We start from the raw sequence: 16,310 nt of genomic DNA, 5'->3' as shown, positions 1-16,310 counted from the left end.
CCATGAGTGACAGGGCTGGGAAGTGAGGCTCAGGCTTCCTTCCCCCCTCCTGGGGTCATGTAGTAATTTTTGTTGCAAGAAGGAGCTCGCAGTGCAGTGAAGTTTGGGAACCCCTGAATATCTGTACAGAAAGGTAGATGACATACTGTTATGGATAGTTGTCATTGTTTCCAGTATATGCCCTCTTCTTTGTTTTTTTGTTTTGGCTTTTTTTGAAGAAGAAGAAAAAAATTGGGGGGATTTCTAGATAGGTTGTGGATTTTTTTATTTTTATTACTTTATGACAGTCAGTTACTCTTCAAAAGTGGGTATAATGGATGTGGACTTCTTTTCTTTCCCAGAACAGTAAATGCAGTAAACCTCTTGCACTATTATAAATGTTATTGCTTAAACCAGGGGTCCCCAACGTGGTGCCCGCGGGTGCAATGGCACCCACCGGGGCAGTTGTGTGTGCCCGCAGGACACCGCGCTGCCGAAATGCTGCCACTGAAGAACCGCCTGCCGAAATGCTGCCAAGAAGCGTTGCCGTTCATTAAAACTGAAACTACGTTTGTGTTTGGGTCCTGCAGCATTTCTGTGTCTGAAATAATCTAGAGACTCTGTAGAGGGCTTCAGATTTGTCATAGCATTTTTTAACTCAAAAGTCACAGAAAAGTCATGATAAATGTAGTAGAAATCATGGGTTTAGGTGTGTAAAATCATGGGTGCACTTTTTGAAACTGGGGGGCCCATGTAGGAGGGTTGCATTCTGTCCCCAGGGGGAGGGGGCATGTTATAGAGCAAGTCCACCTCGCACTCATCCCACAGTGGTGGCTCCTGTCTTGTGGGGTTGGCCCAGCTCCCTGCTCCTGCCTTCATTTCTTGCCACAATGTGCAGGCAGGGCCCTGCGCCGCCCCCCCCCCCCTTTCCTGGTCCTGGAAGGATTGTAATAGATAAAGTTGATTCTTCCTCCAAGTTAATGGTGATGGGGATTCCACAAGCTCCCTTGGAAGTCTATTCCAGAACTCAACTACCCTTATAATTTGAAAGTTTTTCCTAATATCTAACCTAAGTCTCCCTTGCTGCAGTTTACTGTTCAGGAAGGACAGGCAGGGCAGAAAAGGTGGGGGAGTAGCACTGTATGTAAGGGAGCAGTATGACTGCTCAGAGCTCCAGTACGAAACTGCAGAAAAACCTGAGTGTCTCTGGATTAAGTTTAGAAGTGTGTGCAACAAGAGTGATGTAGTGGTCGGAGTCTGCTATAGACCACCGGACCAGGGGGATGAGGTAGATGAGGCTTTCTTCCGGCAGCTCACGGAAGCTACTAGATCGCATGCCCTGATTCTCATGGGTGACTTTAATTTTCCTGATATCTGCTGGGAGAGCAATACAGCAGTGCATAGACAATCCAGGAAGTTTTTGGAAAGCGTAGGGGACAATTTCCTAGCGCAAGTGCTAGAGGAGCCAACTAGGGGGGGGCGCTTTTCTTGACCTGCTGCTCACAAACCGGGTAGAATTAGTGGGGGAAGCAAAAGTGGATGGGAATCTGGGAGGCAGTGACCATGAGTTGGTTGAGTTCAGGATCCTGACGCAGGGAAGAAAGGTAAGCAGCAGGATACGGACCCTGGACTTCAGGAAAGCAGACTTCGACTCCCTCAGGGAACGGATGGCCAGGATCCCCTGGGGGACTAACATGAAGGGGAAAGGAGTCCAGGAGAGCTGGCTGTATTTCAAGGAATCCCTGTTGAGGTTACAGGGACAAACCATCCCGATGAGTCGAAAGAATAGTAAATATGGCAGGCGACCAGCTTGGCTTAATGGTGAAATCCTAGCGGATCTGAAACATAAAAAAGAAGCTTACAAGAAGTGGAATGTTGGACATATGACCAGGGAAGAGTATAAAAATATTGCTCGGGCATGTAGGAATGATATCAGGAGGGCCAAATCGCACCTGGAGCTGCAGCTAGCAAGAGATGTCAAGAGTAACAAGAAGGGTTTCTTCAGGTATGTTGGCAACAAGAAGAAAGCCAAGGAAAGTGTGGGCCCCTTACTGAATGAGGGAGGCAACCTAGTGACAGAGGATGTGGAAAAAGCTAATGTACTCAATGCTTTTTTTGCCTCTGTCTTCACGAACAAGGCCAGCTCCCAGACTGCTGCGCTGGGCATCACAAAATGGGGAAGAGATGGCCAGCCCTCTGTGGAGATAGGTGTTAGGGACTATTTAGAAAAGTTGGACGTGCACAAGTCCATGGGGCCGGACGAGTTGCATCCAAGAGTGCTGAAGGAATTGGCGGCTGTGATTGCAGAGCCATTGGCCATTATCTTTGAAAACTCGTGGCGAACGGGGGAAGTCCCGGATGACTGGAAAAAGGCTAATGCAGTGCCAATCTTTAAAAAAGGGAAGAAGGAGGATCCTGGGAACTACAGGCCAGTCAGCCTCACCTCAGTCCCTGGAAAAATCATGGCGCAGGTCCTCAAAGAATCAATCCTGAAGCACTTGCATGAGAGGAAAGTGATCAGGAACAGCCAGCATGGATTCACCAAGGGAAGGTCATGCCTGACTAATCTAATCGCCTTTTATGATGAGATTATTGGTTCTGTGGATGAAGGGAAAGCAGTGGATGTATTGTTTCTTGACTTTAGCAAAGCTTTTGACATGGTCTCCCACAGTATTCTTGTCAGCAAGTTAAGGAAGTATGGGCTGGATGAATGCACTATAAGGTGGGTAGAAAGCTGGCTAGATTGTCGGGCTCAACGGGTAGTGATCAATGGCTCCATGTCTAGTTGGCAGCCGGTGTCAAGTGGAGTGCCCCAGGGGTCGGTCCTGGGGCCGGTTTTGTTCAATATCTTCATAAATGATCTGGAGGATGGTGTAGATTGCACTCTCAGCAAATTTGCGGATGATACTAAACTGGGAGGAGTGGTAGATACGCTGGAGGGCAGGGATAGGATACAGAGGGACCTAGACAAATTGGAGGATTGGGCCAAAAGAAATCTGATGAGGTTCAATAAGGATAAGTGCAGGGTCCTGCACTTAGGACGGAAGAATCCAATGCACCGCTACAGACTAGGGGCCGAATAGCTAGGCAGCAGTTCTGCGGAAAAGGACCTAGGGGTGACAGTGGATGAGAAGCTGGATATGAGTCAGCAGTGTGCCCTTGTTGCCAAGAAGGCCAATGGCATTTTGGGATGTATAAGTAGGGGCATAGCGAGCAGATCGAGGGACGTGATCATTCCCCTCTATTCGACATTGGTGAGGCCTCATCTGGAGTACTGTGTCCAGTTTTGGGCCCCACACTACAAGAAGGATGTGGATAAATTGGAGAGAGTCCAGCGAAGGGCAACAAAAATGATTAGGGGACTGGAACACATTAGTTATGAGGAGAGGCTGAGGGAGCTGGGATTGTTTAGCCTGCAGAAGAGAAGAATGAGGGGGGATTTGATAGCTGCTTTCAACTACCTGAAAGGGGGTTCCAAAGAGGATGGCTCTAGACTGTTCTCAATGGTAGCAGATGACAGAACGAGGAGTAATGGTCTCAAGTTGCAGTGGGGGAGGTTTAGATTGGATATTAGGAAAAACTTTTTCACTATTAGGGTGGTGAAACACTGGAATGCGTTACCTAGGGAGGTGGTAGAATCTCCTTCCTTAGAGGTTTTTAAGGTCAGGTTTGACAAAGCCCTGGCTGGGATGATTTAACTGGGAATTGGTCCTGCTTTGAGCAGGGGGTTGGACTAGATGACCTTCAGGGGTCCCTTCCAACCCTGATATTCTATGATTCTATGATCCATTACTACTTGCCTTCAATGGATATGGAACACAGTTTATCACCATCTTCTTTATAACAGCCTTTAACATATTTGAAGACTGTTATCAAGTCCCTCCTCAGTCCTTCTTTTCTCACAACTTAAACATGTCCAGTTTTTTTAACCTTTTCTCATAGGTCAGGTTTTCTAACCTTTTATCATTTCTGTTATTCTCCTATGGACTCTTTCCAGTTTGTCCACATCTTTCCTAAAGTGTAGTTCCCAAAACTGGACACGGTATGCCAGCCGAGGGCTCACCACGCCTGAGTACAGGGGAATAGTTATCTCCTGTGTCTCATTAATGACCCACCTGTTAATGCACACCAAAATAATATTAGCATTTTTTGCAACTGCATCACGTTGTTTACTTGTATTCAGTTTGTGATTCTCTATAACCTCCAGATTATTTTCAGAAGTACTGCCAACTATCCAGTTATTCCCTGTTTTGTAGTTGTGCATTTCAACCAGTTGTGCCACCTACCTTATAGTAATTTTATCTAGACCACATTTCCTTAGTCTGCTTATTAGAATGTCATTTCGAACAGTGTCAAATGTCTCATTTAAATTAAGATCTGTCACATCTACTGTTCCCCCATCTGCCAGGGCAGTAACCCTGTCAAAGAAGGAAATTAGTTTGGTTTGGCATGGTTTATTCTTGACAAATCCATCCTGGCTATTTCTTATAACCTTGTTATCCTTTGGGAGCTTGCAAATTGATTGTTTAATTTGTTCCAGTATTTTACTTGATATTGAAGTTAGGCTGACTGGTCAGTAATTCCCTGGGTTCTCTTTGTTCCTTTTTTTAAAAAGATTGGTATAATGCTTGCCCTTCTGCAGTCCTCTGGGACCTCACCCACCCTCCACAGGTTCTTGAAGATAATTGCTAACAGTTCCAAGATTGCTTTAGCCTAGTTCCTTAAGTATCATAGGATGAATTTCATCTGGCCCTGTCGACTTGTATACATCTAAATATTCTTTAACCTGTTTCCCTCTTTTGGCTTTCATTCCTTCCCCCTTGTTGTTGTTAACTGAGTATCTGGTCTCCCTTAACCTTTTTAATGAAGACTGAAGCAAAATAGACATTAACAGTGCAGCTTTCTTGATGACATCAGTTATTAGCTCTCTTCACCAGCTTCAACCACTGTTTTTTTTTGTTTTTTTCCCAATAGTGGACCTGTATTGTCACTGGCAATTAGTTCTAACGGAGAACAGTGTTTTAGTGGTGGCATTGATGCAACCATCCAGTGGTGGAACATGCCTAGCCCTAATGTGGATCCTTATGATACATATGGTAAGTGTCTTCTGAGAATGAAAGATTGTCAGCATTTAGACTTAGAAGAGACTTCTAATACTATTATTGTTTGATTCTAAAGTGGTTCTGAAAGCTCATGAAGAGCTTTTATTAAAAAAAGTCACAGGTTATCTGAATTACTACAAACAAATCTTTATTAATATGATTTTGGGTATGTCTGTAAACAGGTCAAGTAAACAGAGCTAGATTACAACTGGCTCAGGTATCTTAGGTACTGGATCAGTGAAGCTGTAGTAGGTCACACTTCCGTGTGGGCTAGCCCGACAAGTGGTTCTGGGGCTTGTGTAGCCTGTGCTGAAGCACGCACTGCTGTAGCTTCGCTGTTCTGGTATCCAAGTTAAGTAGATTAAAGCTAGCTCAGGTATGTCTACTTGAGCTGCACTCATACTCCGTGATTACAATATAGATATATCATTTGTGTTGTGTATTCTAAAGATGGGATATGTGCATGTTGTACATCAAATGTATAAGTATGACAAAGAATATTCTCTCATTCTCTGATCATTTTTAGTCCCCAGATAAAGCAGAGTACAGTACATATATTTTAGCTTATTTTTGTTCTAAAGCTATTGATTGGCTTTCTGAGTGGGACACGTGCTTAATGTGTGTCTGTTTTCCACCTGTAAAATCGGTAATTCTTGCTCGCTTTTTGTGTAGTGATTTCAGATCCTTGGATGGAAAGTGATATCGAAACACAGAACTTTTTAAACTATTTACTAAGTTCTACCAAACCCGTCATTAAAATTATCACATGTACATAAAGATATATTTACCTTTCTTTCTTCCTTCCTTCCAGTCTGCAGGAAATGTGCCTTTAATTTTTTTGGTTTTGTTTCTTTTGTGGTGGTGGTAAAAGCTACAGATGTGCTTTTTGTCATCTTGCACATGATTTGTGTAAAATCTAGAAGGTACATTAAATTAAGTTGGAAATTAAAATACAAACCATTTTGATGAACAAGCATTTAAAATTATCTTGAGTGATTTTGTGATAGGATATTTTAAATATCATATAGAGTAGAATATCAGAGTTGGAAGGGACCTCAGGAGGTCATCTAGTCCAACCCCCTGCTCAAAGCAGGACCAATCCCCAATTTTTGCCCCAGATACCTAAATGGCCCCCTCAAGGATTGAACTCACAACCCTGGGTTTAGCAGGCCAATGCTCAAACCACAGACACCTGACAAAGAGCCTGGTCTGTCGGATCAGTCTGTTTCCAGTGTTCCCTCTTTGAGTAGTCGTCCTGCTGCAGTTCTAAGATTTTCAACTGAAAAGGGACATAACTTTAATTTTCTGGGTTCTTAAAAGGAGAAGAAGGCAAAATCACTAGAGCCCTGCGCGGATACACAAATGTGTATCCGCATCTGATCCGCAAAAGTTATCTGCGGATGCAGATATCCGCAGATTTGCAGGGCTCTACGCTAGGGGCTGGGCTGAGGCTCCAAGGCATCCGCCCTGCTGGAGCCTGGTCAGGGAGACCCATGGGCAGCTGTGCAGACCCTCCACCTGCCCTGAGCCAGCTGGGGAGCCTTGGGGGCGGGGATATGGCCAGGGCTGCTCTCAAACCTCTCCCCCCTGCACCGCGGGCAGGTGGACGGTCCACCGCAGCTCCCCGACTGGGTTCCATGTTGGCCTGGGCTGGGGGAGACCTGTGGAGCTGCCCGGGGGTTGCTCTGGCTCCCCACCCAGGGCAGGTGGCATGTCTGCCACAGTTGCCTGCCCAGCTCTTACAGTGGCCAGGCTGCGGGTCCAAGGTGCCCTCCCTCTCCGGCCGGAGCCGGGTCGGGGAGAGATGCCCTGGCAGCTGTGGGGAGCTGTACCAGACCTTTCACCTGCCCTGGGTGGGGGGCCCGAGCAGCCTTCCGCCCAGGACAGTGAAGATCCCTTCTCCAGGTTATACAGCTACGAGATCAATACCAATTTCTTCAGCTCCCTCATCATGGTACCATCAGATTTATTGGTATCTGATCATCCAGAATCATCTCTACAGGCTCATGCTGACATTGCATTATTGGTACTGTGTATGCGTGAATCATTGGTATCATCTATTGAACATCTGACTGCAAGATCTGGCACTCCCTTAATGAAACTCCTCAAGCCCAACCGGTGTGGGGCTCAGAAAAAAAACTGGGTCCATCTGTGAGCAGCCCTATGTTTAGGATGGAAGCATTGTTTTGGGAACCCTGAGTGAATTTTTCTTAAGGCTTGTCAGAAGGGTGCCAGCTAGAGGCAAGTTTTGTTAGATCTTTCTAGCTTCTTTCTGAATTATGTTTTAAAAGATTAATGTATCCCTGCCCCTCACTTTGTTCCTTCCCTCACTGTTCTTTTCTGCTTCCTCATAAATATATAAATAATGCTGCAGGGCCAGTCATGCCCAAAGCCTGATATGAAGGAATTTTAAAAATATATTGGAGAGGGAGGGGAAGAGGAAGGAAGGACATGTTTTCTTGGCGCCACTCACCCCAAAGCAGAAAGGAAGCCTCCAAGAGTTCTTTTGTGTCATTTTTTTGGTGAGGAGACTGGCACAAGAATCCTAGAGCTGTCAGGTTTGTGAAAAGGGAGAGCCTGGTAAAAGCAGCTGCTAGAGCTCCGATCTTCTCTTCTCCCTCTCTCCCAGCTACAAACAAGGCCCATTTCAGCTTCTCTGCTCCCTATATCTGGCCATCCCTTTGAAGCATCACAGGAGCGGAGAAGAGCATCAGGCTGTGTCTGGCCAGCCCCTTCTGTCATCTTAAAAAAGAAAAATTGCCTTACTTATATCCATTTAATTCCATTTTACTCATTTGTCATTGCGAACAGCTGAGGTGCCTTCAGCTGTGGAAATTAATTTTAATGATACTATTGATTAAAGATGAAAGTGCCTGCTATCCACATCAATGAGTAACTGCTATCTAACTTTTCATCTGGTTGGCTCTGTAACTATGGAACTATTATTAAAATAGTAATTCTTTCTGTACATCAGAGTTCCAGGTGAATCATATCATTATTACAGATGTTATGAAAATGATTATTATTAATATGCTTTCAGTAAAGGACGTGCGTGAAAACATTTACATTGGTTTGTCTAAAATATTCATTGTACTAGCCCATTTTATTTTATAGAACACAGAGATTGAAATTAGGTTTCCAACCTCATCTACTGACTGACAACTAAATTAACACACACAATGTGTGAAATTACAAGTGTCTGCTTTGGATCCAATTTTAGTTTTTCATTACAGTTTAGTTCAGAATTCTGTAATCTCCCTTTTATTTTGGAGTGGTGGGTTTTTTGTTGTTTGGTTACTGGTTAGATTTTCTCTTACTGATTTCTACAGGATGTTACATGGTTATATAATCTATAGTGTATTAATCACTGACACTGGAAAATACCAACTGTGGTTTTTGAGTTTACCATAGGAATTATTTTGTACCTAGGTAAAAACAGAGTTTTTTAGTATTTCTCATCTTCAGGAAAAAGCTTTAACTTTGGAATTTTTTTTTTTCTTTCCAGAGCCAAACGTTCTAGCTGGCACATTAATTGCTCATACAGATGCCGTCTGGGGTCTTGCTTATAGTGGTATAAAGAATCATTTACTATCTTGCTCAGCAGATGGCACTATTAGATTATGGAATCCACCAGAAAAATTGCCCTGCATTTGCACTTACAATGGAGAAAAGGGTGAGTATGATGTTTGCGTTTTTTTTTTAAAGGCATTTTTGTTTAAAAATTTGTGTGATAGGAAGGGGATGTTTGTTTCCTCAGTTTGCCCAAACCAAATATCAACTTACAGTATTTCTAGGACTAAAGGAAAACTCCTGGAACTCCAAGGAAATGCAGCTGTGATGAACCTCTGAAATGAAGCCTTCACTCCCTTCTACAGTCTGCCATCCTTCCTCTTCAGATGCTAGCTCTTTAAGTAGAACGAGTTCTGCACAAAGCTTAGCTGGTTTTGGCAATCTTACTTTTAAAAATGTCTTTATTGCTGATAATTAAGGTAGCTTTATTATTTATTTTTGCAGCATTTTGTAAAAACTCTAAAAGGAGTTTCTTTGGTAATTACTGTAGAAGAAAAATAGGAAAGATCAATTAAACCTTTAAGGTAACTTAAGAGTTTTATTTCCCTATCTAATCTTTTTTTTCTTTCTTTTCTATTAGAGCATGGAATACCTACATCAGTTGACTTTATAGGTTGTGATCCTGCTCATATGGTCACTTCTTTTAGCACTGGCAACACAGTCATTTATGATTTAGAAACATCCCAATCACTGGTGATGCTCTCATCACAGATAGACTCTGGTAAGTTAATATGAATTAGTTTTGTCTCATATATGCAGTTTAGATGTGTGCTCTTTCAAAAGCTTCAAGAGCTTTGTTCCTCTTTTTTTCTGTATTGCACAATTTCACATTTTAATTCTATTCTGACTTTTTCTTATTCTTTGATTGTCATGTGGAGATGTCAAATCATAGAAATAGGGGAGTAAATGAGGAAAAGTAACTTTCTTGGCAAAGGAAAAAATTTTCATCTTTGTAAAAAAGGGTTTGAGAGAATCTGGAATGATCTGAAGGATAAGTATGGCGATAATTCAGAAAGGGTTACAGAGATGCTGAAAGTGACAGAACCTTGCCAAAAAACTAAAAATGTAGCTAGTCTTTCAAGAACCAATTCCCTGAATTAAATATGAAGGAACAGAGTTCTAACTACATAGGCATTATGCATGAATATGTTAAATGCAGGCAATATGGTTCTAACACAAAAGAGAAAGTGTAGAATTCTGAATGTACTTTACAGAATCCATATGTCTTAATTGCTGACTCTCACTGTCCTCTAAACCAGGAGGTTGAGCACCAGGATCATATCCAGTGCTGAGAGTGCAGTAGAACATCAGTGTTGCCCTGTCATACGTGCCGGCATTTAAACCCCTTCTCTGTAAAATAAGGTTGAAAATCTAGTGTCATGAGAGGGCAATGTACTGCTTCATATGTAACAGCTCAGTTGGTCTAGTCTTTACCCTGATAGTATTTAATGGCTAGTATTAAGCACTTTGAGACAGCTAGATTATGAAAGAAACTATAGAGAACCATAGTCTGTGTAATATTGGCCTTGATACTAAGATAGGAGCCCATATAAAGGGAGGTACATACCTCTTTGATAGAGGATAAAAATTTAAATAGCTAAACATCAAAAAGGAAATCCAAAACTTCAGAGAAGTATTCTTTCACAAGGCGAATGATACACCAATGTATAGAAGAGACTATTTTAAAGACATTGTGTGTACCATTAAATAATTTAAGTAGAAATAAGACATTTGTGTAGTGCATAGAAAAAGAGAATCTAGTTAGTAGGTTAGGAGTCATAACTTGTCTTTTTTGTGCCCCTCTCCTCTCCCCCACCCCCATTACTACTACCATGAAATGCAAACCTAATCTCTTCACCCTCTCTCTAAAGTATCTTTCATACATGTAGCCCAATCACAAAAATTTTTATCTTCATAATACACTGATTAGAGTGCATGTGGATTAGTCCCTGCCCTGGAAAGCCAGAGCACATCACATGTATTTCTATCTTTCATTACATATTTTATTCTAAAATGTCTCAATAATTTTCCTGACGCGTGAAGTTCCATCTGTTAGTTCACTGGTTATTTTTTAATATTGTGTTCTCTTGGGCAATATTATTATTTGCTGACTGTATTTTTACTATTTGTCCATCAAATATTTTACCTATAACTTTCTATCTTTTCAGGTTTGCAGTCAAGTAATCATATTAACAGGGTAGTAAGTCACCCTACTCTTCCTGTAACAATTACAGCTCATGAAGATAGACACATCAAGTTTTTTGACAATAAAACGGGTAAGGATACTAAAAACCTAGTGCATTAAGCTGAATAATGTTTAAAATAAACCTGGGTGGGTATCGGAGGGTCCTACCACACGCTACTTGTTGCAGAATCATAGCATAAATTTTTTGTTCCACTGTTACATGTTAGTGTAAAAGAAACATTCCCCTTACAGTAAGAAAATATCACTTTTCCAATATTGTCTTCATAACCTTCATCCGATAATCCTGCCTATACTTACTTGGATATAAGTGAAACATCACATTTTGCATTTTAGTCATCTTGTTGTAAATCCATAACTGACTGAAAATCTGAGGCCTTGTTAAAGGATTCGTTCTCAGCTGAAATGTGTGTGGGGGTGGGGGAAAATGAGCAAAATATTTGGATACTCATCCATAAGGCTAAGATTTAGTCATGGGTATTTTTAATAAAAGTCCTGGACAGGTCACGGGCAATAAACAAAAATTCACGGCCCGTGACCTGTCCAGGACTTATACTATAAATACCCCCAACTAAATAATAGGTGCTCTAAGGGCCCCAGGACACTGCTGCTGCTTGGGTGGTGGAGGTTGGGGTAGGCTCCAGAGTGGAGGACGGCCCAGGGCACTATGGCTACTCGGGGATGGACGGCAGCCCGGGATCTTTTTGGTTCACAGGCAAGCCAGTTAGCTTCCAGATTAGCCACTCCTGTGTCCCAGTCAGTCCCCTTACATTTCTCTCTTGGGGCTTCTGACCGTGCTTCAGCTTGCAGCAGAGCCAAGCAGCTCTCCTTGCAGATAGGCCTGAGCAACATGATGCAAGATTCCCATGGGCTTGTCAGCATTTCTGAGGCTGTGAGAAGGAGCTCTCTCAATTATTTACGAGGGACCTATCACTTTAGCCAGTGATCGCCAGTACTAAGTCATCAGGGGAAAGCTGTTTTTTCTTTGTTGTTTTTGGGGGGTATGATGAATTCCCTTTCTGTATTAGCTTCCCAGGTAGTGCTTTACTACTTTTCCCTGAATCTTGGCAGCTGCTTCTAAAAGCCAGTCTTTCTTGACCAAAAATGTCCCTTGTTAAATATCACAAATCCAAATTTCAATAAAGTAACTTCTCCTTTCATAAACAAGCAGATATCAGCCTAGAGCTACCCAAACTCTTTCCAAGTATGGCTGAAATGCAGTGGAGAGCCCAGGATTGCATTAGGAAGCTACATCTGAGGTAGTGAGAGAATATTTTCCCTTTGGCCCTCATGGGCTTTGATTACCATGGGTAATAGGTCCTCCCCATCATTGCTAAGTACTACTTTATAGAGTGCCTCCCCATTCCCTTTGCCTTATTCTTTTCCATACCCTGCCTCTCCCCAAAAATTAAACCTGTCATCTCTTTCTCTCCTGTCATCTCTTTCTCTCCTGTTAAAGATCAAGGTCATTACCTACAGACCTGTTGGAACAAGAAGTAATTTATTGTGGCCAAGGAGTTGATTGGGGCTGCTAGAGGCCCATTTTAGACTTAAAATGACTTATCTGTTTTACAAGCTGGAAGCTCTGTAAAAGGAGATGAGATGAGAGAATGGATAGAAAAATGTAGACACAGCAACTGTGCTAGGGTATGTCACAAGATGTTCCTATACTGCAACAAAAAGATTGAGAATGGCTGTCCCCCCACGTACTCAGCGTCTAACTGTTTGCCATATTTGGGGTCAGGAAGGAGTTGTTCCCCGGGTCAGATTAGTAGAGACTCTGGGGGTTTTTTGCCTTTCTCTGCAGCTTGAGGCATGGGTCACTTACTTGTTTGAACTAGAATAAATGGTGGATACTCTAACTTGAAATCTTCTAATCAAGATTTGAGAACTTGGGTAACTCAGTCAGATGTTACAGGCTTATTGCAGGAGTGGGTGGGTGAAGTTCTGTAGCTTGTGATGTGCAGGAGGTCAGATGATCATGATAGTCTAATGAATTTGAGTTTATTAGAGTACTAGCTTTCTGTTCTTTACAGCATCTGTCTGCTCTTCCACATTGTCCACCACATATTTATAAAACTTAATGTATATGTGAGGATGTATTTATTTGGGTTTAAATAAACATATTCCAAATGGTTATACCAAGCTTTTGATATCTTTGCCATCATTTTAAAAACAGAAGAGTGGTGCATTGCCTCCCTCTTGTTCCCATTTCCCATACATGTGTGTGTATATATAACCACCAAAAAAAAAATCATAAATCAAATCAAAACATTCACAAAAGAAAACCAGCCCCTTATGCCGTCCAAATTCCCAGGGCTAATTCCCCAGAGCCTGCCTTGAATTGGAAGCTGGAGACTAGCATAATGCCCCTCTGTTTTCCTTTTGTTTTTACTAGAATGTTCTCATTTGTGAAAAATTTGAACCATCTCTAATTACATCTTGTGTATTTGTTTTGCGGCAGTTGCAGTCACAATGGAAGTTATTTAATTCTAGCACACATGCATGTATACAAGTTGTGGTCATGAAAGGTCACGGTGATCATATTGAAACTGAAATTCCTCAATCTTCCTCATCCTGCCCTTCAATGGGCCTCAGTGATGACTTGTGGACACGTGTAACAGTGTAGTTGTCACCATGTCCACTTAGTCTTTGGTCGTCTTGTTATGATTGCCAATGAAAGTGCTAAACATTTTAGAGATATGGTGCATGTACTGTGAATATATCTACCTGAAAGTCGCCCAAGACCACCACCATGCTCTATATAGGCTGTGAAGCATCTTTCACATAGTTGTTAAAAATTATTAATAACAAGTAGTTAGAGTTTAAAGCTATATAAATGAATGTCAATTCCAGTATGGTTCTAACATATTTCATTTAAATCTATATTGTTTGCTACCTCATTAAATTGATTCCTTAATATAATTCTGTCGAAAAATATTAAGACATTTCCCGGGAATTGATACTTTATTTTGCTTTTAGGTAAAATGATCCATTCTATGGTTGCTCACTTGGATGCTGTCACAAGTCTAGCAGTAGATCCCAATGGAATCTATTTGATGTCTGGAAGTAAGTTTTAACTTTCTGTATTACCTACATATTTTGCTTTAATAAAATTTAAAGATATGAAAACCTAACTTTTTGTATCTTTCTTTTTAACCCAGGCCATGACTGTTCCATTAGATTATGGAATTTAGACAGCAAGACTTGTGTACAAGAAATAACAGCCCATAGGAAAAAGTTGGATGAGTCAATTTATGACGTAGCTTTTCATCCATCAAAAGCATATATTGCCAGTGCAGGAGCTGATGCCCTTGCCAAAGTGTTTGTGTGACACAACAAAACAAACCTGCACCATACTAGCAGGTCTGCTTGGACAAGAAAAGAGGGAATGCATCACTGCCATCAATGAAACGGCTACCAATAGGACACTACATCTGATCTGCCTGGACGAAGGCTGTATGTGGGGCAGGTTTTAAGTTGGTGAAAAGTCACTGCATCTTGAATAATGTCAGGCTTATTAATTTAACTGTAATTACTGTATTTTTTTTAAAAAAAGAAAACCAGTATTTGTAGCCTGGACTGAATATGAACTGAGCATATGTCTGTTCTTTAGGTGTCTTTAAGCAAACGTGGAGTCTGATCTTACAAAAGACTTTTTTATTTTGGACTCTGTGTGCTGCCTTAGGGTTAGGAATGTGGTGCTCTTGTGGGGGGGAAGTGAGCTCCAAGAGTAGCTTTCTTTTCATCTCTTAGTGATCTTCTGTTTATCAGTTGAATGCCACAGATCCCCTTTTAAACTTTTATTTTGCTTTAAAGAAAAGGAAATTTAACTTAAAATATTTTAGCATTAGTTGCACAAAATGTTTGGATAAAATTCTAGTTTTTATAAGTCTTTTTATATATTTAGCCTGTCACAACAGTGCTCAAGATTGTATTGATGATATTTTTTCTGCATTATAGAACCCTAAAACACAGAGATCTCACTGACCCGCTGCCGTGTAACCACAATCTTCCCTTCTTTTGCCTAATACAGCTCAGCTAAGTCCTTTCATTAAGGATGCTAATTCATCATCATCACATAACTGTCTTCATAAATGTAAAGACTGTAAAGAAGTATGTTTAAATGAAACACAGAGGGGTTGTAATACCCTCCCAGTGAACTCTTAAAAAAATTAATCTTGGCATCCTATCACTATGTGATATTTTGTACATCTTACTGTATTTACAAGTTTATTTATCAAGGATTACCCATCTTGCTCATGGCCTCTTGTTATTTATTTCACTTTTTGTTGGTCTTTATATCCTTTTATGTAGTGTGTTAAAGGGCCCTGTATATCTATTATGGCACTCTTTGAACAGTCTAAAATAGACTAAAAATGGGACATTTCATAGTTTTTAAAGTTACAAACCAAGATTATTTTTTCCGGTTAAGTATCTGGAGTGAAGTTGATTCCAGAAAAAACAATCTTGTTTCAGAACTTTTGGAGTGAAAAATGTTTATTTGCGTTTCAAATAGAATACAGAAGTAGTTGAATCAAGATTCATAAATCTGCTGTGTTTGGGCTAGTTATTCCCTGCTTTTATTTTTTTCAAATGTGCTTCAGTTTATGGTGTAACTAAAGATTTTGTTTGTGTAATGCATGATTAAGACAATAAAGTATTTTTTCTAGTCTTCCACAAAACTTTTCTGATCAGTTTGCGGGTTTTGATGAGTTTTGTAAGGTTTCTGTTTTACAAACTATGAATCAGCAAATTTTTAAGATTGTACCACGTAGCAAAAGTACAACAGTTGAAAAATAATGTATATAAAATGCATATAATAAATATTAAATGGTGTACCTGTATGTTACTGTTGGCTACATTATTTTGTGTTGCACAGTTTAAAGGTGACATTTTATTCTGCAAATTACTAAATTCAGAAATGTCTAAATTTTAGTGAAATTACATCTTTTTATGCTGTTTAAATAAACTTCATTGTTTTTAAAAACTGGTAATATTTATTGGGATATAAACAGATTTTTAGTTACTAGCAGCAACACCCCATATAAGAACATGTCTCCAAAGAGTGAAACTCATACTGCATTTTTAATAGTTTTTTTGTCTGAGAATAACTTGAAAATGACTCTCATACATTTTTAGAGCATTTTTGGAATTGTAATGATCATGCTCTTCAGTTATTTCAAGAGATGAAGTGATATGAACATGGGATTGGGGTCGAATAGATTCCCAGGTTTTATTCCCAACTCTGTCAACTGCCTCATGATGAATAAGCTAAATTTTTGTGCCCCAGTTTCACTCTCTGTAAAATGAGGTCTACTCATGTTTATAAAGTTCATCCTCCAGTGACGGAGGATGCACTGAAAGTGAAGTCGGCTTCTGTTAAAAGCAGACTAAAGCTGACATTGAGCCAATTTGCATGATGACTCTGTTTGCTGAAAATGTGTTAGCTGAAC

At 40.8% G+C, this 16,310-nt stretch overlaps 1 protein-coding gene across 5 annotated transcripts in view; it reads left to right on the top strand.

Moving 5' to 3' along the window:
* Positions 1-15,739, top strand: part of STRN3 (striatin 3) — a 94,332-nt gene extending 78,593 nt beyond the window's left edge. For 4 of the 5 annotated variants that reach the window (XM_084630140.1, XM_084630141.1, XM_084630142.1 and 1 more), the window contains 6 exons: positions 4,954-5,075; positions 8,587-8,754; positions 9,232-9,372; positions 10,820-10,927; positions 13,837-13,923; positions 14,019-15,739. In XM_084630140.1, the coding sequence (XP_084486266.1) occupies positions 4,954-5,075; positions 8,587-8,754; positions 9,232-9,372; positions 10,820-10,927; positions 13,837-13,923; positions 14,019-14,188 (796 nt within the window). In that variant the 3' untranslated portion in view covers positions 14,189-15,739. The remainder of the gene's footprint in view (positions 1-4,953; positions 5,076-8,586; positions 8,755-9,231; positions 9,373-10,819; positions 10,928-13,836; positions 13,924-14,018) is intronic. The other variant, XM_084630143.1, reaches the window with a different exon arrangement.
* Positions 15,740-16,310: the final 571 nt, after the last annotated feature.

The sequence above is a fragment of the Lepidochelys olivacea genome, assembly GCF_965140295.1.
Source record: "Lepidochelys olivacea isolate rLepOli2 genome assembly, chromosome: 6".
Lineage (NCBI taxonomy): Eukaryota > Metazoa > Chordata > Testudines > Cheloniidae > Lepidochelys > Lepidochelys olivacea.
The sequence above is the reverse complement of the archived record's forward strand: the minus strand, read 5'-3'. Positions and strand labels throughout refer to the sequence as shown.